Source organism: Ranitomeya imitator, chromosome 1, assembly GCF_032444005.1.
Source record: "Ranitomeya imitator isolate aRanImi1 chromosome 1, aRanImi1.pri, whole genome shotgun sequence".
Lineage (NCBI taxonomy): Eukaryota > Metazoa > Chordata > Amphibia > Anura > Dendrobatidae > Ranitomeya > Ranitomeya imitator.
In genome coordinates, this window is record NC_091282.1 from 730,831,788 (window position 1) to 730,856,636 (window position 24,849).

Consider the following 24,849-nt stretch of genomic DNA (forward strand, 5'->3'; position numbering starts at 1 on the left):
CGGGGGTGAGCGGACAGGAGGACGGAGGGGAGCGGAGCTGTGTACCGGACTGATCAGAGGACTGGGGGGGATCGGTGGCGGTGGGGGGGTGCAGACCGGTGTTTCCAGCCATGGCCGATGATATTGCAGCATCGGCCATGGCTGGATTGTAATATTTCACCAGTTATAATAGGTGAAATATTACAAATCGCTCTGATTGGCAGTTTCACTTTCAACAGCCAATCAGAGCGATCGTAGCCACGGGGGGGTGAAGCCACCCCCCCTGGGCTGTACTACCACTCCCCCTGTCCCTGCAGATCGGGTGAAATGGGAGTTAACCCTTTCACCCGATCTGCAGGGACGCGATCATTCTGTGACACAGCATATGCGTCACAGGTCGGATTGGCACCGACTTTCATGACGCATAAGCTGTGTCACAGGTCGGGAAGGGGTTAAATCTGTCCTAATATTACATAAAACAAGCCGGCCACTCTCCTTCTCCCACCTGCACTCCCTTTCTCTGCTTCTCCTCACTGCTGGCGACATATCTCCCAACCCTGGACACCCACAGCTCATACCTCCCATTACTATCCCCTCCTACCGCTCCCTATCTAATATGAACTACCGCAATCTTTCCAACATAAAACCCGTACCCCTAATGCCCACCCCCCTGCTCTCTCTCTGGACCGCTCTGGAATGTCCGCTCAATCTGCAATAAGCTTCATGTGATTCATGACCTTTTTCACTCTCACAAGCTTGCCTCCCTCAGCCTCACAGAAACATGGCTAACACCCTCTGACACTGCCTCCCCTGCTGCGCTGTGTTACGGCGGCTTCCACTTCACCCACACCCCTGGCCCCGGCAACAGACATGGTGGAGGAGTGGATCTTCACCATGGCCACAATGCTCCTCTGGGAAATATGCAAATTGTCTCTTCAGAGAGGAAGATAACTAGAACTCTAGTGTGTTATGAATAGGTAATTCAGAACCACAATGGACCTTGAAGTTCAGAGCACACAAGTGACCTGACAAAAACCACAAAACATAGGACGAGCTCTGAGACGTGGGAACTCTGCTGACCGCAATCCCTAAAGCTATCAAACCACACTAGAGGTAGCCGTGGATTGCGCCTAACGCTCCCTATGCAACTCGGCACAGCCAGGGAAACTAGCTAGTACTGAAGATAGAAAAATAAGCCTACCTTGCCTCAGAGAAATTCCCCAAAGGAAAAGGCAGCCCCCCACATATAATGACTGTGAGTAAGATGAAAATACAAACACAGAGATGAAATAGATTTAGCAAAGTGAGGCCCGACTTACTGAATAGACCGAGGATAGGAAAGATAGCTTTGCGGTCAACACAAAAACCTACAAACAACCACGCAGAGGGGCAAAAAGACCCTCCGCACCGACTAACGGTACGGAGGTGCTCCCTCTGCGTCTCAGAGCTTCCAGCAAGCAAGCAAAAACAAAAAAGCAAGCTGGACAGAAAATATAGCAACAAAAGTAACACAAGCAGAACTTAGCTAATGCTGAGCAGACAGGCCACAGGAACGATCCAGGAGGAAGCAAGACCAATACTAGAACATTGACTGGAGGCCAGGATCAAAGCACTAGGTGGAGTTAAATAGAGCAGCACCTAACGACTTAACCTCATCACCTGAGGAAGGAAACTCAGAAGCCGCAGTACCACTCGTGACGACAGGAGGGAGCTTGATCACAGAATTCACAACACTAGTGCCACTTATTGGAAGTAGCAATCCTAACAGTAAAGGTCGTCCCTTTATGGCTTTAAGTCTCCTCACCTCGACATGCTTATCATGTCACTCTCCACAAGGAGAAACGATACTTCTTGGATCCCAGTCAGACGCCTCTCAATCAGCCAAACCAGATCTCCACTTTGCACTGACGAGGGGCAGTACCCCGAAACACAGGGTCTGCAAATTGAGATTCTGGTTTGGCTATTATCCTAAGTCATGTGACATGGCTCGTTAAAGGGTCAACATTGACTGTTAGTATTGCTACTTCCAATAGGTGGCACTAGAGTTCTAGTTCTCTTCCTCTCTGAAGAGACAATTTGCATATTTCCCAGAGGAGCATTGCGGCTTTAATCTCCTCACCTCGACATGCTTATCATGTCACTCTCCACAAGGAGAAACGATACTTCTTGGATCCTAATACTAACCTACAAAGCCATTCATAACCGGTCTCCTCCATATATCTCTGAATTAATCTCCAGATATCTTCCCTCCCTGTACTCCATGTAGCCCTCCTTGTACTCCATCTAGCCATCCCTGTACTCCATGCACCCCTCCCTGTACTCCATGTAGCCCTCTCTGTACTCCATGCACCCCTCCCTGTACTCCATGTAGCCCTCTCTGTTCTCAATGTACCCCTCCCTGTAATTCATGTACCACTCCCTGAACTCCATATAGCCCTCTCTGTACTCCATGTACCACTCCCTGTACTCCATGTACCTCTCCCTGTACTCCATGTACCACTCCCTGTACTCCATGTAGCCCTCTCTGTTCTCCATGTACCCCTCCCTGTATTCCATGTAGCCCTCCATGTACTCCATGTAGCCCTCTCTGTTCTCCATGTAGCCCTCCCTGTACTCCATGTAGCACTCTCTGTACTCCATGTACCCCTCCCTGTACTTAATGTACCAATCCCTGTTCTCCATGTAGCCCTCCCTGTACTCCATGTAGCCCTCCCTGTACTCCGTGTATCCCTCCCTGTACTTGTACCACTCCCTGTATTCCATGTAGCCCTCTCTGTTCTTCATGTACCCCTCACTGTACTCCATGTAGCCCTCTCTGTATTCCATGTAGCCCTCCCTGTACTCCATGTACCACTCCCTGTACTCCATGTACCACTCCCTGTACTCCATGTAGCCCTCCCTATACTCCATGTAGCCCTCCCTATACTCCATGTAGCCCTCTCTGTTCTCCATGTAGCCCTCCCTGTACTCCATGGATCCCTTTCTGTAGTATATGTAGCTCTCCTGTACTCCATGTAGCCCTCCCTGTACTCCATGTAGCCCTCCTGTACTCCATGTACCACTCCCTGTATTCCATGCATCCCTCCCTGTACTCCATGTAGCCCTCCCTGTACTCCTCCCTGTACTCCATGTACCCCTCCCTGTACTTCATGTAGCCCTCCCTGTACTACATGTATCCCTTTCTGTAGTCCATGTAGCCCTCCCTGTACTCCATGTAGCCCTTCCTGTACTCCATGTAGCCCTCCGTGTACTCCATGTACCATTGCCTATACTCCATGTACCACTCCCTGTACTCCATGTGAATAAGGAGTACACAAGGAGCATATAGGTAGTCCAAAAAGATAACAATACTTTATTAAATTACATATATTTGTACAAAATGCAAACAGTAACAGCAAGATAGTATCAAAAAGCGCGTCGGGGGTTGCGTTGGTGGATCCCATCCGGTGTGCCCTGTCCTGGTGCCTTGCATTGGTAAGTGCTGCTCTGTAAAATCTTTCTCTTTCACGCCACTGGGCATTGCTGATTTACCGGCACATTTATATACATGCACCTATGGCAATACGCTTCTACCACTGTCTTGCACACTGGCCCCATAGACAGTGCACACCGGGGGATACCCACTCATGTATTGTTTTAATCATCCATGAGCACTATATTTTTGATACTATCTTGCTGTTACTGTTTGCATTTTGTACAAATATATGTAATTTAATAAAGTAGTGTTATGTTTTTGGACTAACTATATGGTCCTTGTATACTCCTTATTCACAATTCTTATGGAGTTGGTTCTTTTGTCTGGTGGTTTAATCCCCCTCTTGTATCTATTATGTTGCCTGGTCTTGTTACCATCCCTGTACTCCATGTAGCCCTCCCTATACTCCATGTAGCACTCCCTGTACTCCATTGTGCCCTCTCTGTAGTCCATGTAGCCCTCCCTGTACTACACATTTCCCTCCCTGTACACCATATACCCCTCCCTGTACTGCATGTATCCCTTTCTATAGTCCATGTAGCCCTCCCAGTACTCCATGGACCTTCCCTGTACTCCATGTAGTCCTCCCTGTATTCTATGCATCCCTCCCTGTACTGCATGTATCCCTTTCTATAGTCCATGTAGCCCTCCCTGTACTCAATGTAGCCCTTCCTGTACTCTATTTAGCCCTCCCAGTACTCCATGTACCCTCCCTGTACTACATGTAGCCCTCCTGTACTCTATTTACCCCTCCCTGTACTCCATGTACAACTCCCTGTATTCTATTCATCCCTCCCTGTACTCCATGTACCACTCCCTGCATCCCATGCATTCCTCCTTGTACTCCATGTAGCCCTCCCTGTACTCCATGTACCCCTCCCTGTACTCCACGTACCCCTCCCTGTACTCCACGTAGCCCTCTGTGTACTCCATGCTCCCCTCCTTGTACTCCATTTAGACCTCCCTGTACTCCATCTAGCCTTCCCTGTACTCCATGTAGCCCTCTCAGTACTCCATGTACCCTCCCTGTACTACATGCAGCCCTCCTGTACTCTATTTACCCCTCCCTGTACTCCATGTACAACTCCCTGTATTCTATTCATCCCTCCCTGTACTCCATGTACTCCTCCCTGTACTCCATGTACCACTCCCTGCATCCCATGCATTCCTCCTTGTACTCCACGTAGCCTTCCCTGTACTCCATGTAGCCCTCCCTGTACTCCATGTAGCCCTCCCTGTACTCCATGTACCCCTCCCTGTACTCCACGTACCCCTCCCTGTACTCCACGCAGCCCTCTGAGTACTCCATGCACCCCTCCTTGTACTCCATTTAGCCCTCCCTGTACTCCATGTAGCCTTCCCTGTACTCCATGTACCCTTCCCTGTATTCCATGTGTGGCACCCCTAGGGGTATTTGCCACAAAACAGTTACTGACACTAAATACAAATACTAAAATAGCAAGACTGCACTACCACCTCCGGCCAGAAGGGGGAGCTCCAGAGACTCCCCTTGATCCATTCTGGTCTGAGAGAAGAACTGGCAGTTGGGCTAAGGAGCTGAAAGTGAGAGGTCATACAGCTGAATTTCTAACAGCCCTATGACGGTTTCCAGGCCCAAATCACCGGCCTGAGGAGAAAAGGGACGGAGAAAAAGGACATTGTGAGAACCGGGTAGCATTAATCACTACCCAGAACAGGCGCAAAGACGGATACCGGATCCGTGGCTGTATTCATTATATATAATACAGCAACCGGAAAAACGTGAGGTGATATCAGCTTCACTAGGGCCGGACGCAGCAACAGACACAGAGTTCAGCGGTACTCCTGAAGGGGGTAAGCAGATAAAAGGACTCGGGTTGCCCGTCGAACCAGGACCCGGAGGGGACAGATTGGGCCGGCAGCCAGTTCACATACAGCAGCAGGGCCACACAGAAACTGCGTACAATAAGAGGCGAAGACCCCGGCAGGGTCAAAGTAACTCAGAGTTCCCATACAGACTCCGGTGACAGGACTGGTTGTAAATCCCTTTATGTTGAAGTAAACTGGTTAAACGTTTCAGTGCCTCAGACTTTCATGTGGACAATAGCTATCTATCCAGGATCAGGATCATCACCGCTGAGAGAACCTGCTGCTGATCAAGTAAGTGCCTGTTCCCTCATGATACCCCTTACACTGTGCATTGCCTGAGGCCACAGCACCGGGTCAAGCCACCCGTGACATCTCCCTCAAGAGACAGACCCCATTGGTCCGGTGCTGGGTACCCCGGTCTCCTGGGCGTCACAATTGGCGTCACGAACAGGATCCAGCCAGCCCGTATACCAGGTATTGTGTGCCGTGATTGGAGCCCAAAACTGTGAAAACTTGGATGAAAAATCTTGAAAATTGACTTTATTAAAGAAAATTCCATTTCCCATTAAAAACTATTGAAAGTAACTTTTCCCCATTGGTTATAATGGAGTAAAGATGGCCGCCATCACCTCATAACCGTTAGGCACGAGACTGTTAAGTGAGCTACGCCATTACCTGAGCCTCAGTCTGACTGAAAAACTTCAGAATCCGCCATTACAGAGCGCGTGGCGGGCGGGAGCAGCAGGGGGCGTGTCATTGTGGGCGGCACCAAACTGAGCGCTCTGACGTCAGAGCAAGGGGAAAACCAATCCTGCTGCACAGCGGAACGAATCTACACTATCCCGACGGAAGCGGAGGACCGGATTAACTAAGGGGGCATAGTATGTTGCAGCACGGAGACGCCGCAGCACCCGGCGACGCTAATGCAGCTGAAAGACAGAGTGTCGATAGAGAGTCCGGTAGCGCAGTGGTGCAAGGAGTGGCGCCCATCATGCCGATGCTGATGCCATATACCCCGGGTGGCCCGTGGCTTCCAATGTATGAAGGTGAGCCTAATACCCTTGACGATTTCAGAGAAAAGATGCTGGCCCATTTTGACATGTTCCCCGTGGGTGAAGTTCAGCGTGTTAGTCTCCTGATGATGCAGTTAAGTGGCCATGCTAAGCGAGAAGTCACAGCATGGGCAGCTGATCTAAAAGGCACTGTTGAACGCATATTTGCTGGATTAAAAGCTACATTTGAAACCACTGCCGGCAGCAAAGCTAAAGTACGATTCTTTAATTGCAAACAAAAAGCTAATGAGGGCGTGAGAGACTTTGCCTTAAACCTGCAGGAAGCCCTTAAATCACTTACACTGGCTGAACCCATTTTTAACACCGGAGCGGATAAACTGCTAAGAGATCAATTTATTGAGGGACTCTACACCCCTTCTCACCGGGGGCATGTGAGTATGCTTGTTTTTAAGAACCCTGAATTGACATTTGCCCAATTAAAGGAGAGCGCTATACGTCTCCAGCTGGCAGAGGCACCTCGGGATCAGGATCCTGCGCAACCCATGGCAGAGGCACCTCAACAACAGGGAGTGCAAGTGACATCAGCTATGTCCGGGGCCATTGCTAAGCCCCTTGGGCCCAGTACTAATGAGGCTCTTCAACAAAAGCTTGACTCTTTAAATGATGTTGTTGCTTCAATGGCTAAAACCATGCAGGAGATGAGAGGACCCAAGATGGAGTTGGCAAACCGTAGAGAGGATGTTCCATGGATGAGACCCCGGAAATACCCGACATGGAGAGGACAACCCCGCGACCGCTACCAACCGGATGGACAGCCCATTTGCCGCCGTTGCCAGCAGCCAGGCCACTTTGCACGAGATTGTGATTTAAACGGGAATCCCCTGGGAATGCGGGCCGCTTCACAGGAATGAACTTTCAAGGCCCAACACCCTGGCACGACAGGTACATCGGAGGACGACCCATTATCCCTATCGTGCTGGACGGAATTCCCCTCAACGCTTTGCTGGACACAGGTTCCCAGATTTCATCTATACCGTATATCCTTTATAAGAGGTACTGGGCTGATGCAGATATTGATAAAGGGCCCTCTGATGTTGAACTAGATATATGGGCCAGTAATGGTAAGTTAGTACTGAAACTAGGATTCAGGGAGATGACCATAAAGATTGGTAAAGTAGAATTGAAGAAACAGGGTATAATTGTTGTTGATGTTGACCGGCAGAACTGTGAACCAACTGTATTGATAGGAATGAATGTGTTAGAGAACTGCTTTGCCGAAGTTATTTCTGTCTTACAGCAAATTGCTGAAACTGCCCAATCCTACCAGCAGAGTTCTCCGGAGGGAAATAAAAGTATTGATGTTAAGGCAACAGGTAGAAGTTGCAGGTGGAGAAATCGGCAGTGTGAGGGTAAGTGATCCAACGTCTATTGTAATCCCACCAAAAACAGAAATGCTGGTATGGTGTAGAGCAGCAATTGGTACTAAGGGACGAGATTATCAAGCCTTAATAGAACCAGTGTACACCGACAGCAGGCCCACTATACTCACAGCACGAGGGGTAGTCGAGGTACACCGGGGACGAGTGCCGGTACGACTTTTGAACTGTGGAGAGGAAGAGGTCACTTTGCCAAGGTATGCTACAGTGGCAAAGCTATATACTGTTGACAACAATGCCATCACAACCATTGAGCCCTTAGAACCAACCTGTCAGGTGGAAGTCAATGGCTCAGATGGAGAATTGGAGGATTGGTGCCAACAGCTACACGTGGGCATAAATTCAACACCTACCCATCAAAAACAAGGGGTGTATAGGCTAGTGACGGAATATGAACAAGTCTTCAGTAAACACCCATTGGACTTCGGACGGATAGATGGGGTAGAACACACAATCCCCACCGGTGACCATCCCCCAATAAAAGAAAGATATAGACCCATACCGCCCGCTCACTATCAATGTGCAAAAGATATGCTGAGGGAGATGAAACAGGCCGGGGTAATAAGAGACAGCTGTAGCCCCTGGGTGGCCCCTCTAGTGATTGTCAAAAAAAAGGATGGATCCATGAGAATGTGCTTAGACTACCGGCGGATTAATAACATCACCCATAAAGACGCCTACCCCTTGCCTAGGATAGAAAAGTCCTTGACTGCTTTGAAATCTGCTAATTATTTTTCCACCTTAGACTTAACAAGCGGGTATTGGCAAGTCCCTGTGGCTGAGAGAGATAAGGAAAAGACGGCATTCACCACACCAATGGGTCTATGTGAATTTAATGGCATGCCATTCGGACTCTGCAACGCATCCGGTACCTTCCAGCGGCTGATGGAATGCTGCCTCGGACACAAGAACTTCGAGACCGTCCTCCTGTACCTAGATGATGTGATCGTCTACTCAAAGACTTACGAACAACACTTAAAAGACCTGGCAGAAGTGTTCGAAGCCTTATCCAGGTATGGCATGAAAATCAAGCCATCCAAATGTCACCTTCTCAAGCCAAAGGTACAGTACCTGGGACACATCGTGAGTTCGGAGGGAGTAGCACCGGATTCCGAGAAAATAAGCGCCATAAGGGATTGGCCAAGACCTACCAACGCAAAAGAAGTGAGGCAATTCCTGGGATTGGTGGGTTACTATCGCAGATTTATAAAAGGATTTACCAAGTTGGCAGCACCCTTGCAAGACGCCTTGGTAGGGCAGACGAAGAAACCTTCAAACCGAAACCCTCCTTTTCAGTGGAACGACGAAAGGGAAGACTCCTTTGAACAACTAAAGAAGGCACTAACCGGAGAAGAGGTTCTGGCATACCCAGATTACCATCAACCTTTCATCCTCTACACCGATGCCAGTAATGTGGGACTAGGAGCGGTGCTGTCACAAAAGCAAGAAGGTCGGGAGAAAGTCATCGCCTTTGCAAGTAGAAAGCTCCGGCCAACTGAAAGAAATTCAGAAAATTACAGCTCCTTCAAATTGGAACTACTGGCAGTAGTTTGGGCTGTGACTGAACGTTTCAAACACTATCTGGCCGCTGCAGAATTTATTGTCTATACTGACAACAATCCGTTGACCCATCTGGACACAGCCAAATTAGGTGCGTTAGAACAGCGATGGATAGCCCGGTTATCTAATTACAACTTCATAATCAAGTATCGAGCAGGTCGCAAGAATGGAAATGCCGATGCCCTATCCCGGATGCCACACTTGAGAGATGTAGAAGAAGAAACGGGGGAGCTTGAAGAAATTGAACTACCAGCCTTCCATCATCCCAAGGCAAAACATCATCAGTCAAGTACCTATCAGAAACAACAAGAGGTGAATTTTAATCCGTTAGCACACCATAGATGGGCTGACACCCAAGACAGCAATCCGGCTGTGAAGTTGGTGAAGGAACTGTTAACTGAGCAAAACGCATATCCCGATGAGGATGCCCCAGAAGAGACGCATCAACTCTGGAAAGAGAGAGGCAAAATGTTCCTGTATCAAGGGAAGCTCTGTAGAAGGTACACCAATCCGAAAACACATGAATTGGTTTGGCAGATTATCGTGCCTAAACAAGATGTCAAGATGGTCCTCGAAGCTTACCATAATGGTGCTGGTCACTTCGGTTGGAAAAAGTTAGAAGTACTTCTAAGAGAAAGATTTTATTGGGTCGGGATGAGAAAATCAATCGAACAGTGGTGCAGAAATTGTGGCCCGTGCAACCTCAGAAGAAACGATCAAAAGAACCAAAGAGCACCACTGCAGCCCATAATCACCAAACAACCACTTGAACTTGTAGCCATGGACCACGTGAAGTTGACACCAAGCCGGTCCGGCTATGTCTATGCCTTGACCATCGTGGACCATTATTCACGCTTCTTGGTAGTAGTACCCGTAAAAGATCTGACAGCAAAAACAGCAGCCAAAGCGTTCCAAACGTACTTTTGTAGACCCCATGGATATCCGGAACAGGTTCTCACCGACCAAGGTACAGCCTTTGAATCAGAGATCTTCAGAGAATTCTGTAATATGTATGGTTGCAAAAAGATCCGGACGACGGCCTATCATCCACAAACAAACGGCTTATGCGAGAAGATGAACCATATTGTAATAGACCTACTAAAGACTTTACCTGAGACAGAAAGGAATCAATGGCCAGAGAAATTGCCTGACTTGGTGGATCTGTATAATCATGTCCCGGTGAGCTCCACCAACTGCACCCCAGCTTACCTTATGCGTGCAAGACCCGGCCAATTACCAATCGATCTAGAAATGGGAATTCTGAAACCAGACGCAGAAGTTCAAGACTCCAATTGGGATATCATACGGCAAAAGCAGTATCGCCAAGTGCAAGAGAGTGTGGAAAGAAGCCTTCAGCAAACTAGAGAAAGACAAGAGCGAACTTTCAACCAGAATGCTCTAGCGACCCCATTAAGACCGGGTGACCAAGTGCTCAAGAGAAATCGTCGAACCAATAAACTAGACAATCAGTGGGAAGCCGTACCCTACACAGTTTTACCAACAAGAATGGATAATCCTAAAATGTGTCTCATTAGCAAAAACGGAGGCTTAACATCTGTACTAGTGTCAAGAGACAATCTTAAATTATGTCCGGAAGCATTGAAAGAGACAGAAGTTGTCCAGCCAGAACCAGAAGTTATTCAACCCATGCAGGTCCAACCAGTAAAGGAAAAAGAAGAGGAAATGTATCACACCTGTATAGGAGACTTTCCCAAAACCCTACTAACATACCATGGTGCAGTAGTGGTTCCCATGGTGGCCTTTTACCCAACACCGAACCCAATACCAGAAGTCCCAAGACAGGAAGAGGCTGACTCCGTACTACGGGAGGTTCCAGGCCAGGAAGAACAGATTCCTGATCAGAGTAATCCCATTCACGGTGGACTTGCCAACTCCATAGTCGTGGAATTATCTTTAGCAGAGCGGGCAGATACTACATCCGCAGTAGACAGTAGTACACCACATGAAGAGACACCGCTATTACGTAGATCACAGCGTAGTACCCAGGGTCAATTACCGGCCAGGTATGCGGATTACCAACTATAAAACTATAGTCATTGTTATCATTCTGCAACGTTGAAGCCCAGTACCTACAGAGACTTGTCTGTATGAACTTATTGCATATTCTTGAACTTTTTATCAGCCCGGAGGCACTAAATCAAAGCTCCGGAAAGACTGCTTTATGAACTTTGCTTTTTGCTCTTTTTGAACTTTCTTTAGACTTTATATTGGTAACTCCGTTGGAAAAATGGAACTAAATTCTTGGACACAAAGTGCAGTGCCTTTCCTAGTACCTTCAAGGATAGAACTGTATTAATGGACGCTATTTGAAGTGACTTTTTACAGAACTCTATTTTTGTTTCCTTGAGTGGTTTTTGTAACTTTTCATTTTTAAGACTCTGTACATATTAATTGTTATTTCAAAATGTTATCGTCCCACAGTCCCGGAGTACTGTTCTTTACTAAGGGGGAATGTGGCACGCCTAGGGGTATTTGCCACAAAACAGTTACTGACACTAAATACAAATACTAAAATAGCAAGACTGCACTACCACCTCCGGCCAGAAGGGGGAGCTCCAGAGACTCCCCTTGATCCATTCTGGTCTGAGAGAAGAACTGGCAGTTGGGCTAAGGAGCTGAAAGTGAGAGGTCATACAGCTGAATTTCTAACAGCCCTATGACGGTTTCCAGGCCCACATCACCGGCCTGAGGAGAAAAGGGACGGAGAAAAAGGACATTGTGAGAACCGGGTAGCATTAATCACTACCCAGAACAGGCGCAAAGACGGATACCGGATCCGTGGCTGTATTCATTATATATAATACAGCAACCGGAAAAACGTGAGGTGATATCAGCTTCACTAGGGCCGGATGCAGCAACAGACACAGAGTTCAGCGGTACTCCTGAAGGGGGTAAGCAGATAAAAGGACTTGGGTTGCCCGTCGAACCAGGACCCGGAGGGGACAGATTGGGCCGGCAGCCAGTTCACATACAGCAGCAGGGCCACACAGAAACTGCGTACAATAAGAGGCGAAGACCCCTGCAGGGTCAAAGTAACTCAGAGTTCCCATACAGACTCCGGTGACAGGACTGGTTGTAAATCCCTTTATCTTGAAGTAAACTGGTTAAACGTTTCAGTGCCTCAGACTTTCATTTGGAAAATAGCTATCTATCCAGGATCAGGATCATCACCGCTGAGAGAACCTGCTGCTGATCAAGTAAGTGCCTGTTCTCTCATGATACCCCTTACACTGTGCATTGCCTGAGGCCACAGCACCGGGTCAAGCCACCCGTGACATCTCCCTCAAGAGACAGACCCCATTTGTCCGGTGCTGGGTATCCCGGTCTCCTGGGCGTCACACATGCATCCCTCCCTGTACTCCATGTAGCCCTTCCTGTACTCCATGTAGCCCTCCCTGTACTCCATGTAGCCCTCCCTGTACTCCATGTAGCCCTCCCTGTACTCCATGTAGCCCTCCCTGTACTCCATGTAGCCCTCCCTGTACTCCATGTAGCCCTTCCTGTACTCCATGTAGCCTTCCCTGTACTCTATGCAGCTCTCCCTGTACTCCATGTAGCCCTCCCTGCACAACTCCCTGTATTTCATGCATCCCTCCCTGTACTCCATGTAGCCTTCCCTGTACTCCATGCATCCCTCCCTGCACTCTATGTACCACTCCCTCTACTCCATGTACCACTCCCTGTATTCCATGCATCCCTCCTTGTACTCCATGTAGCCCTCCCTTTACTCCATGTAGCCCTCCCTTTACTCCATGTAGCCCTCCCTGTACTCCATGTAGCCCTCCCTGTACTCCATGTAGCACTCCCTGTACTCCATGTAGCCCTCCCTGTACTCCATGCATCCCTCCCTGTATTCCATGCATCCCTCCCTGTACTCCATGTAGCCATCCCTGTACTCCATGTAGCCATCCCTGTACTCCATGTAGCCCTCCCTTTACTCCATGTACCACTCCCTGTATTCCATACATCCCTCCTTGTACTCCATGTAGCCCTCCTTGTACTCCATCTAGCCCTCCCTTTACTCCATGTAACCCTCCCTGTACTCCATGTAGCCTGTTATGTTTGCTAATGACAGGTGTTATGAAGGCAATCCAGAAACACAGTGTGCTTAGCGATCAGAGCGCACACAGTGATCTGACAAATACCCAAAAATACAAGAACGAGCTCTGAGACGTGGAAACTCTGTAGACTGCACACCTGATCCTATCCTAAACACAACTAAAAGCGGCTGTGGATTGCGCCTAACAACTACCTAGGCAACTCGGCACAGCCTAAGAAACTAGCTAGCCTGAAGATAGAAAAATAGGCCTGACTTGCCCCAGACAAATTCCCCAAAGGAAAAGGCAGCCCCCCACATATAATGACTGTGAGTAAGATGAAAAGACAAAACGTAGGGATGAAATAGATTCAGCAAAGTGGGGCCCGATATTCTAGGACAGAGCGAGGACAGTAAAGCGAACTTTGCAGTCTACAAAAAACCCTAAAGCAAAACCACGCAAAGGGGGCAAAAAAAAACCCACCGTGCCGAACTAACGGCACGGCGGTACACCCTTTGCGTCTCAGAGCTTCCAGCAAAACAAAAGACAAGCTGGACAGAAAAAAAGCAACAAAAAAGCAAAAAGCACTTAGCTATACAGAGCAGCAGGTCACAGGAACAATCAGGAGAAGCTCAGATCCAACATTGAAACATTGACAAGGAGCAAGGATAGCAGCATCAGGCGGAGTTAAGTAATGAAGCAGTTAACGAGCTCACCAGAACACCTGAGGGAGGAAGCTCAGAAGCTGCAGTACCACTTGTGACCACAGGAGTGAATTCAGCCACAGAATTCACAACAGTAGCCCTCCTTGTACTCCATGTAGCCGTCCCTTTACTCCATGTAGCCCTCCCTGTACTCCAAGTAGCCCTCCCTGTACTCCATGTAGCCCTCCCTGTATTCCATGCATCCCTCCTTGTACTCCATGTAGCCGTTCCTTTACTCCATGTAGCCCTCCCTGTACTCCATGTAGCCCTCCCTGTATTCCATGCATCCCTCCTTGTACTCCATGTAGCCCTCCCTTTACTCCATGTAGCCCTCCCTGTACTCCATGTAGCCCTCCCTGTATTCCATGCATCCCTCCTTGTACTCCATGTAGCCCTCCCTTTACTCCATGTAGCCCTCACTTTACTCCATGTAGCCCTCCCTGTACTCCATGTAGCCCTCCTTGCACTCCATTTAGCCCTCCCTGTACTCCATGTAGCCCTCCCTGTATTCCATGCATCCCTCCTTGTACTCCATGTAGCCCTCCCTGTACTCCATGTAGCCCTCCCTGTACTCCATGTAGCCCTCCCTGTATTCCATGCATCCCTCCCTGTATTCCATGCATCCCTCCCTGTATTCCATGCATCCCTCCCTGCACTCCATGTAGCCATCCCTGTACTCCATGTAGCCCTCCCTTTACTCCATGTACCACTCCCTGTATTCCATGCATCCCTCCTTGCACTCCATGTAGCCCTCCTTGTACTCCATCTAGCCCTCCCTTTACTCCATGTAACCCTCCCTGTACTCCATGTAGCCCTCCCTGTACTCCATGCATCCCTCCTTGTACTCCATGTAGCCGTCCCTTTACTCCATGTAGCCCTCCCTGTACTCCAAGTAGCCCTCCCTGTATTCCATGCATCCCTCCTTGTACTCCATGTAGCCCTCCCTTTACTCCATGTAGCCCTCCTTTTACTCCATGTAGCCCTCCCTGTACTCCATGTAGCCCTGCCTGTATTCCATGCATCCCTCCTTGTACTCCATGTAGCCCTCCCTTTACTCCATGTAGCCCTCCCTTTACTCCATGTAGCCCTCCCTGTACTCCATGTAGCCCTCCTTGCACTCCATTTAGCCCTCCCTGTACTCCATGTAGCCCTCCCTGTATTCCATGCATCCCTCCTTGTACTCCATGTAGCCCTCCCTGTACTCCATGTAGCCCTCCCTGTACTCCATGTAGCCCTCCCTGTATTCCATGCATCCCTCCCTGTATTCCATGCATCCCTCCCTGCACTCCATGTAGCCATCCCTGTACTCCATGTACCACTCCCTGTATTCCATGCATCCCTCCTTGTACTCCATGTAGCCCTCCTGGTACTCCATGTAACCCTCCCTGTACTCCATGTAGCCCTCCCTGTACTCCATGTAGCCCTCCCTGTACTCCATGTAGCCCTCCCTGTACACCATGTAGCCCTCCCTGTACTCCATGTAGCCCTCCCTGTACTCCATGTAGCCCTCCCTGTAGTCCATGTAGCCCTCCCTGTACTCCATGTAGTCCCCCCAATACTCTATGTACCACTCCCTGTATTCCATGCATCCCTCCCTGTACTCCATGTAGCCCTCCCTGTACTCCATGTAGCACTCCCTGTACTCCATGTAGTCCCCCCAGTACTCTATGTACCACTCCCTGTATTCCATGCATCCCTCCCTGTACTCCATCTAGCCCTCACTGTACTCCATGTAGCCATCCCTGTACTCCATGTAGCACTCCCTGTACTCCATCTAGCCCTCACTGTACTCCACGTAGCCATCCCTGTACTCCATGTAGCACTCCCTGTACTCCATGTAGAACTCCATGTACTCCATCTAGCCCTCCCTGTACTCCATCTAGCCCTTCCTGTACTCCATCTAGCCCTCCCTGTACTCCATCTAGCCCTCCCTGTACTCCATGCAGCCATCCCTGTACTCCATGCAGCCATCCCTCTACTCCATGTAGCCCTCCCTGTACTCCATGTAGCCCTCCCTGTACTCCATGTAGCCCTCCCTGTACTCCATGTAGCCCTCCCTATACTCCATGCATCTTTCCCTGTACTCCATGCAGCCCTCCCTGTACTCCATGTAGCCCTCCCTGTACTCCATGTAGTCCCCCCAGTACTCTATGTACCACTCCCTGTATTCCATGAATCCCTCCCTGTACTCCATATAGCACTCCCTGTACTCTATGTAGCCCTCCCTGTATTCCATGTAGCACTCCCTGTACTCCATGTAGCCATCCCTGTACTCCATGTAGCCATCCCTGTACTCCATCTAGCCCTCCCCGTACTCCATCTAGCCCTCCCCGTACTCCATGTAGCCCTCCCTGTACTCCATGTAGCCCTCCCTGTACTCCATGTAGCCCTCCCTGTACTCCATGTAGCCCTCCCTGTACTCCATGTAGCCCTCCCTGTACTCCATGTAGCCCTCCCTGTACTCCATGTAGCCCTCCCTGTACTCCATGTAGCCCTCCCTGTACTCCATGTAGTCCTCCCAGTACTCCATGTAGCCCTCCCCGTACTCCATCTAGCCCTCCCTGTACTCCATGTAGCCCTCCCTGTACTCCATGTAGCCCTCCCTGTACTCCATGTAGCCCTCCCTGTACTCCATGTAGCCCTCCCTGTACTCCATGTAGCCCTCCCTGTACTCCATGCATCCCTCCCTGTACTCCATGCATCCCTCCCTGTACTCCATGTAGCCCTCCCTGTACTCCATGTAGCCCTCCCTGTACTCCATGTAGCCATCCTTGTACTCCATGTAGCACTCCCTGTACTCCATCTAGCCCTCCCTGTTCTCCATGTAGCACTCCCTGTACTCCATGTAGCCCTCCCTGTACTCCATGTAGCCCTCCTTGTACTCCATCTAGCCCTCCCTGTACTCCATGTAGCCCTCCCAGTATTCCATGCATCCCTCCCTGTACTCCATGTAGCCCTCCCTGTACTCCATGCATCCTTCCCTGAACACCATGCATCCCTCCTGTACACCATGCATCCCTCCCTGTACTCCATGCATCCCTCCCTGTACTCCATGCATCCCTCCCTGTACTCCATGTAGCCCTCCCTGTACTCCATGCATCCCTCCCTGTACTCCATGCATCCCTCCCTGTACTCCATGTAGCCCTCCCTATACTCCATGTACCACTCCCTGTATTCCATGTAGCCCTCCCTGTACTCCATGTACCACTTTTTCAACTTTTGGCAAATATCAAAAATATTGTGCAACTTTGCAGTAACTTTTTGTAAGTTTTAGCACAGTTTATGACTTATACAAAATTCTAGTAAATGTGTTTTTCACCTATACTGGAGCTCCGGATGTAATTTATTCCAGAGGTTCTCAGAAATAAAATAGGAAATACAATAACGATCATCAAGCATATATTTTACTTTTCTGTAACCCCCATTGATGAACACTACAGTTTCCTGGTATGTGCACATGTTGCAGATTTGGCTGCGGATGCCCAGTGGATTTGGCCGTAAAACGCAGGTCATTTTACCTGCGGATTCTGCAGAATCCGCACGGAGAAATCCGCGATGGAATCCGCAACGTGTGCACATACCCTCCATCTCCACAGCCTGAAATGGCTGACGCCAGGGAACAAAAGATTGCATGGAATAATGGGATAAGTGAATGGTAAATTTAGGTGTAAGGCATTTAATAGTTTAGTTTGGAAGAGGTTAATTTTGAAGAGACAATTCCTGTCCCCATGGTTAGATCTGCCAAAGGCAGTAAATTGTATCAGAGTGGAGTAGCTGTTACATTCAGCCATTTCCCAGTTGCTTCAGATAATATGTCACTTTGTAAAGCATTATCCACAAGGACAAGGAGATTAATTATATGATGGCATTTATTATAATATCTGACTTTACTGGCGGCAGCCGGCCCATCAATTAGAAAGTGACATCTTTATGCATCGTAGCAGTAGTCTGCAGCAGTCTTCTCACCTGACACGTGATGTCATGTTGTGATGTCATTGCTGAGGTTCGTCCCAAATTCTATCTCTAGTCAGCAGGGGGTTAGTCACAAAAGTCAAATTCAGTCCACTTTTCATTCAAGTATAGTGGGTACGGAAAGTATTCAGACCCCTTTAAATTTTTCACTCTTTGTTTCATTGCAGCCATTTGGTAAATTAAAAAGAGTTCATTTTTTTTCTCATTAATGTACACTCTGCACCCCATCTTGACTGAAAAAACAGACATGTTGAAATGTTTGCAAATTTATTTAAAAAGAAAAACTGAAATAATAATAACCTTTATTTTTATATAGCGCTAACCTATTCCGCAGCGCTTTACAGTTTGCACACATTGCATGTGTGCAAACTGTATATTGCACACATATATCATCCATAAAATATTACATGGTCAAAAGTATTCAGACCCTTTGCTCAGACACTCATATTTAAGTCACATGCTGTCCATTTCCTTGTGATCCTCCTTGAGATGGTTCTACTCCTTCATTGGAGTCCAGTTGTGTTTAATTAACTTGATTTGGAAAGGCACACACCTGTCTATATAAGACCTCACACCTCACAGTGCATGTCAGACCAAATGAGAATCATGAGGTCAAAAGAACTGGCCAAGGAGCTCAGAGACAGAATTGTGGCAAGGCATAGATCTGGCCAAGGTAACAACAGAATTTCTGCAGTACTTAAGGTTCCTAAGAGCACAGTGGCCTCCATAATCCTTAAATGGAAGAAGTTTGGGATCACTAGAAGTCTTCCTAGACCTGGCCGTCCAGTCAAACTGAGCAATCGTGGGAGAAGAGCCTTTGGGAGAGAGGTAAAGAAGAACCCCAAGATCACTGTGGCTGAGCTCCAGAGATGCAGTAGGGAGATGGGAAAAAGTTCCACTAAGTCAACTATCACTGCATACTAACCAGATGGGCCTTTATGGCCTCTCCTCAGTGCAGGACATATGAAAGCCCGCAGAGAGTTTGCTAAAAAACACATAAGATTCTCTGGTCTGATGAGATGAAGATATACCTTTTTGGTGATAATTCTAAGCGGTATGTGTGGAGAAAACCAGGCACTGCTCATCACCTGCCCAATACAATCCCAACAGTGAAACATGGTGGTGGCAGCATTATGCTATGGGGGTGTTTTTCAGCTGCATGGACGGGACGACTGGTTGTCATTGATACTAACATGAATGCAGCCAAGTACAAGGATATCCTGGATGAAAACCTCTTCCAGTGCTCTGGACCTCAGACTTGGTCGAAGGTTCACCTTCCAACAAGACAATGACCCTAAGAACACTGCTAAAATAACAAAGGAGTGGCTTCAGAACAACTCTGTGACCATTCTTGACTGGCCCAGCCAGAGCCCTGACCAAAACCCAATTGAGCATCTCCGGAAAAAAATGAAAATGGCTGTCTACCAACGTTCACCATCCAACCTGACGGAACTGGAGAGGATCTGCAAGGAGGAATGGCAGAGGATCCCCAAATCCAGGTGTGAAAAACTTGTTGCATCATTCCCAAGAAGACTCAAAACTCAAAGGGTGCTTCTACTCAATACTGAGCAAAGGGTCTGAATACTTATGACCATGTGATATTTCAGTTTTTCTTTTAATATATTTGCAAAAATTTCTACATTTCTGTTTTTTTTTTCAGTCAAGATGAGGTGCAGAGTGTACATTAATAAGAAAAAAATGAACTTTTTTGAATTTTCCAAATGGCTGCAATGAAACAAAAAGTGAAAAATTTAAAGGGGTCTGAATACTTTCCGTACCCACTGTATGTTATATTTTTTGCTTTATACACTGCAATGAAAGTTAATATGGAATTCAGGTTCGCATAATGTGGGGGACCAAGTGGGGAACATAAGATGTTAGCAATTAGGAGTGATCTCATCAAAGGTTCTTAAAGGGGTTGGCTGACAGGATACAAAAATATTTTTTGTCTGCATGGATTGTTTAAAGAGAAACTGTCATCTGATTCATGCTGTCCAAACTGCAGGCGGCATACATCAGGTCCTGGCTGCCTGATCGCAGCCAAGTATGTTTTTCTCTGAAATGCTCCAGTATTTCAAACAGAATGTGTTTTAAAAGCTCTGACCCGAGAGCATAGCCAGAGACCAGACTAATCCAGTGCCGCCCCTTGCCCGGCTCTTCCCAGCACTGCTATAGGTGATTGACAGGTATCTCCCTCCTGTGTATTTGAGGAGAGATCTGCCAATCACTTGTTGAGGCCAAACTAGTTTTTTCTCAAGCTATTGTCCCTGGCCAGATGTTTAGACAAGTCTGGTGCTGCCCCAGACCGCTACTTCCCAGCGCTGCTACAAGTGGTAGTGGGAGACCTGTCAATCACCTGGGAGAAGCCGGCCAGGGGTGGAGGAGGAAAAGTTTTGTTTCTATCTATGGTGCCTGGCCAGAACTTGAAAGTACATTTTCTCTGCAAGCGTTTCAGAGGAAAATATATACCTGGCTGCAATTGTGCCGCTAGGCCCTGATTCATGCCACCCGCAGTTTGGGAGACATGAAACAAGGTGACAGGTTCCCTTTAAAAATGATAATGCAAACTCACCTTCCAATGCCCCCCATGTATGTAGGTTAGCCCATTTTGGATGTGTGCAGCAGCTTCAGGTGGAGTTTCTTGCCATGTTCAGAAGTCACAGCACCGCTGCAGACAATTAAAGGCAGAAGAACAGTATGCCTTGGTTTATTATTTTTAATTGATCCAGGTTTTAAAAAAAAAAAATACAAAATTTTACTGTCGGACAATCCCTTTAAATATGCACTTATGCAGTTTGTAAAAGTTCCGGAGCTATAAAATGAACTCTGCATGAAAATCTTATCTGCCCCAATGCTGGACATGGACAAATACTCAATAAATATAAAAACTCCTGAGTGTAATTTGTACACAAAAAAAATACAAACCTGATGCAACTGTATACACCGGGAAGAACTAAAAAATTACCTATATTTGGAGTTCCTACATAAACCCGTCTCCAATCTTGAAAAACGGAGCCCCCAAATGACCATATTAAAATGCGCTGTAATTTGACCCCACTGAGAAATCTGAATTTCACGGGGATTTACATGCAGATTTCTCATAGAATCACTGTGGATTTTGCATTGCAAAAGGGGGAAATCCACAGCAATTTCTTTGCAAAGTAGCAACTAATTCCACAAGTAAGGTATTTGTCAGTGGCGTAAAATGATGACTCTTCTCTATGTTTTTCCCCAAGAAAAGATTTGTTGCAAAAACCCCTATGTATGCCCATTCCTCGGGACAGGGCCTGCAGAAATTCATCAATGGTTCCGATTTTCGGTTGTAGAAATTTCACCAGCAGTCTCTTTTGGACCCGTCACTGCCACAAATTCTGGGCGCACCTCCGCGTAATTTGTCCCCACCGCAGACGGCTGGAGGAGCTACCCGCCATTATATATGCTGTTCTTTTATGTAAAAATGCCTTAGACTATGCTGCAATATTTTCCACATAGACCTAATGTCAGTGTGGAAAGTAGCTGATGCGTTCGAGCTCTGTGATTTACATTGGTCAGTGCAGTGACCAAATAGACAGTGGTCTGCTGGACACAGCTCAATGGTCGCGCCAAATTCTTCAACAGGGCGCATTCGTGTTGAATAATTTTGCACAAAATCAAAGAAAAAAAAACTGCAAAAAAAATTAGACAGATGTTGAACTCCGATAGGATACTGGAGTAGAATTCTCCAAAAATTTGGCAACGTTTTGAAAAAGTTGCAAATGATGAATTGGGCTGAAATATCTTTATATGAAAAACAACGGCCATAGGGCAAACAAGACTAAAGAAAACTCCTTAGTATCATCTAGAGAAAGTCATACCCATAAGATGATAGTAGAAAATGTCCAAATTCAGACAATCATTTCGAAATTCTGATTGTGAACTATTAACATGAAATTACTATCTGTCGAAATCGTGACCGGTGATGTTGGACTGATTTTTTTTTTTCTGTCCACAACTGACACTTGACTTGTGTGACGCCATGATCAGCCAGTTATGGCCATTCAGTTGTCACTTTCCTGTTCTGCCAATGTAGTCTCGCACGATAGAGGGATTGTCAACAATTTCTATAATCGATGACCAATCCTAATGATAGGTCATCAATATCAGATCGGTGAGGGTCCGACACCCGGCACCCCCACTGATCTGCAGATATCTGCTGTAACTAGTGCCCGGAGCCGCAACAGCGCGGCTTTGTACACCTGTGAGTGGCTGCTCTCAGCTCCTCTTGAAGTGAATACGCTGACAACAGATTATGTGTGTAGGACCCCCAGTAATCTGACTTCAATTGTGTACATCACCTTTAATGATAGGCTCCCATTTCAGACATTCTTTACAATTTACATTAGGAGATACATATATAAGTTTTAGTGATGAGCGAATATACTCGTTACTCGAGATTTCCCGAGCACGCTCGGGTGACCTCCGAGTATTTTTTAGTGCTCGGAGTTTTAATTTTTAGCACCGCAGCTGAATGATTTACATCTGTCAGCCAGCATAAGTACATGTGGGGGTTGCCTGGTTGCTAGGGAATCCCCACATGTAATCAAGCTGGCTAGTAGCTGTTAATCATCCAGCTGAGGTGAGGAAAACTAAATCTCCGAGCACTAAAAAATACTCGGAGGACACCCAAGCGTGCTCGGGAAATCTCGAGTAACGAGTATATTCGCTCATCACTAATAATGAGGGCTACATACAGTATATTAAAATGGATATTCTAACCAAAAGCATTTATTACTTCTAGACACTGGATCAGTGATAAATGCTTGATCCATAGGGGCAAGACTACTGGGAACCCCAATTATCACCCCACAGTCGCTTGTCGCTCCCTTCTGCAAGACCAAGGTACCTTGAATGACGCAACAAACAAAGTGTCCTGCTGTTCTGTCTATGGCAGAACTGCAAGGTATGGTGGACCAGTGTCCCGATTCCAGGTGATTTATGGGGGTCCCGGCAATCTAGCTGTCCAGTGGAGGAATGATTTACGCTCCTTTTTGGAATATCTCTTTAGACATGCTGTCTGGCTTATATAAAGCGCTTCCCTTTAGGTATACAAAAATTTGTTAAAATTTGCCATCGCTTAGTTATATGCAGAACTGTTATCTGTTCATGGAAAAGCTGGATGAATATAAATCTAGTCACACGTGTATTTTCAATGGTAGGCAATTATACAGTTATATCTTGTTATTGAAGAACTATGGTAAGTCAGGAATTTAGAAAAGTTGAGTGACAATGCATATATTTACAGTGATTTCATCATCTGTCACCCATCTTCCTAAAAAAAAAAATTAAACTAAGAAAATGTAGTTTAGATTTGTTTTAATGTAAAATAAAATAACATTGTTCTTCTAAAATGTAAAGGGTCATCAAAACAAGAACACGGAACCCTCTTAAAAAAATAGAAGACCAAGCAAGTAGTTGTTCTCCACCGGTTCCTGCGGTTGGAACCTCAGGCAATTAGTTGTTGCATTACATGCTTGTCCTTTAAATGAATGGCCAAACGCAGAACTACTGAATGGGCCTGGCGTGCGAGAAAGAGTCACACTTCTCTGGGGTTTCCCAGTCTATACATAACCCATTGTTAAGCAAAACAAAAAAATGTGCAGCGTGTCTATCACCGAGTAATCTGCACTTCAGTGGGGATCTGGACAGGCGTATAACAAGTATTTCTGCTATTGAAGCCGCACACACGTTTTTCCAGATCTCGCCCACTGTCACATTTTCACATATAAGAGAAATGAATACAAATTTACCTTGGGATTATTTGTCAGTGTGAATAAAGAACTGAACAGGGAGCGACATATGGGCAGCCGAGAGGGAGATCCGAGTCAGGAGTCTTGGAAAGTTGGGTGACAATCCCTATGGTGGCCATTTAGGATGTCACCCAACTTTCCCAGAGGCAAATACAACTTGACATGAAAGGGCGAGTCATGAATTGCTGATTTTTTTTCTCTTTTTAGATGTCATCTCTTCCAGCCTTCAGTTTTCATACATGGGATCTTACCCTCTAAGTTGTGTGCCACCCTGCACCATGTCCCACCTTGGCATTGCACAAGATCACTTTCTACACTGCACCATAGCAAGATTGCAATCATAACAGATAGCTGCTGGTCATTGTGTTTCTGCCATGATCAGATCTGACATTATGTTATCTGCACCAAAACAAACCCTAGTAAGGTGGCAGCATGAGGAGGACCCTTACCAGCAGCTTGCCCGTCCAAGGAGCCATTGGCATCAGTCATGTCCTGCGAGCAGCATCCTCTCCTGCCACCCAGTGCTGCTGCCCTTTCTACCGTCGGGTGGTTGGACTGATCTTCCTTCTCCGGTCTCCAGTGATATTGGACCCGCCCAGGATGGTGCTAGCCTCCGGAGAGGGGCAGGTAACACATCAATCTGGGAGCCTGGCTGCACTCCACAGCCCCAGCCTGGTAACGCGCATGCGCAGCCCTCCTCCCTCACCGCTCACACCATTCATTCCAGTCTGCAGATGTAGGCACAGCATGGGCTGGAGGGGAGTCACCTCCACTCTGAGGGGCAGCTGCTCGTAAAAATGCAGGGCCAGGCGGCACACTCTGGAACATGTTCACTTAGTTTTTGCTACACCAACACATACAATAATGCACATGTATAACAGGATTATTATTATTATTATTATTATTACATTCATCCAAGGCTGATTCAGCTTTATCCCTGAAATGAAAAAAATAATAATACAAAATAATATATAGGATATAGAATTTGAACACAATATTAATCCTGTTGTACAGATAT

At 47.2% G+C, this 24,849-nt stretch overlaps 1 protein-coding gene across 2 annotated transcripts in view; it reads right to left on the reverse strand.

The window, feature by feature from the left end:
• ARMH4 (armadillo like helical domain containing 4) overlaps window positions 1-24,495 on the reverse strand; it is a 255,572-nt gene extending 231,077 nt beyond the window's left edge. The window contains exon 1 of one of the 2 annotated variants that reach the window (XM_069733187.1): window positions 24,281-24,495. In XM_069733187.1, the coding sequence (XP_069589288.1) occupies window positions 24,281-24,320 (40 nt within the window). In that variant the 5' untranslated portion in view covers window positions 24,321-24,495. The remainder of the gene's footprint in view (window positions 1-24,280) is intronic. The other variant, XM_069733201.1, reaches the window with a different exon arrangement.
• Between the last annotated feature and the right edge of the window lie 354 nt (window positions 24,496-24,849).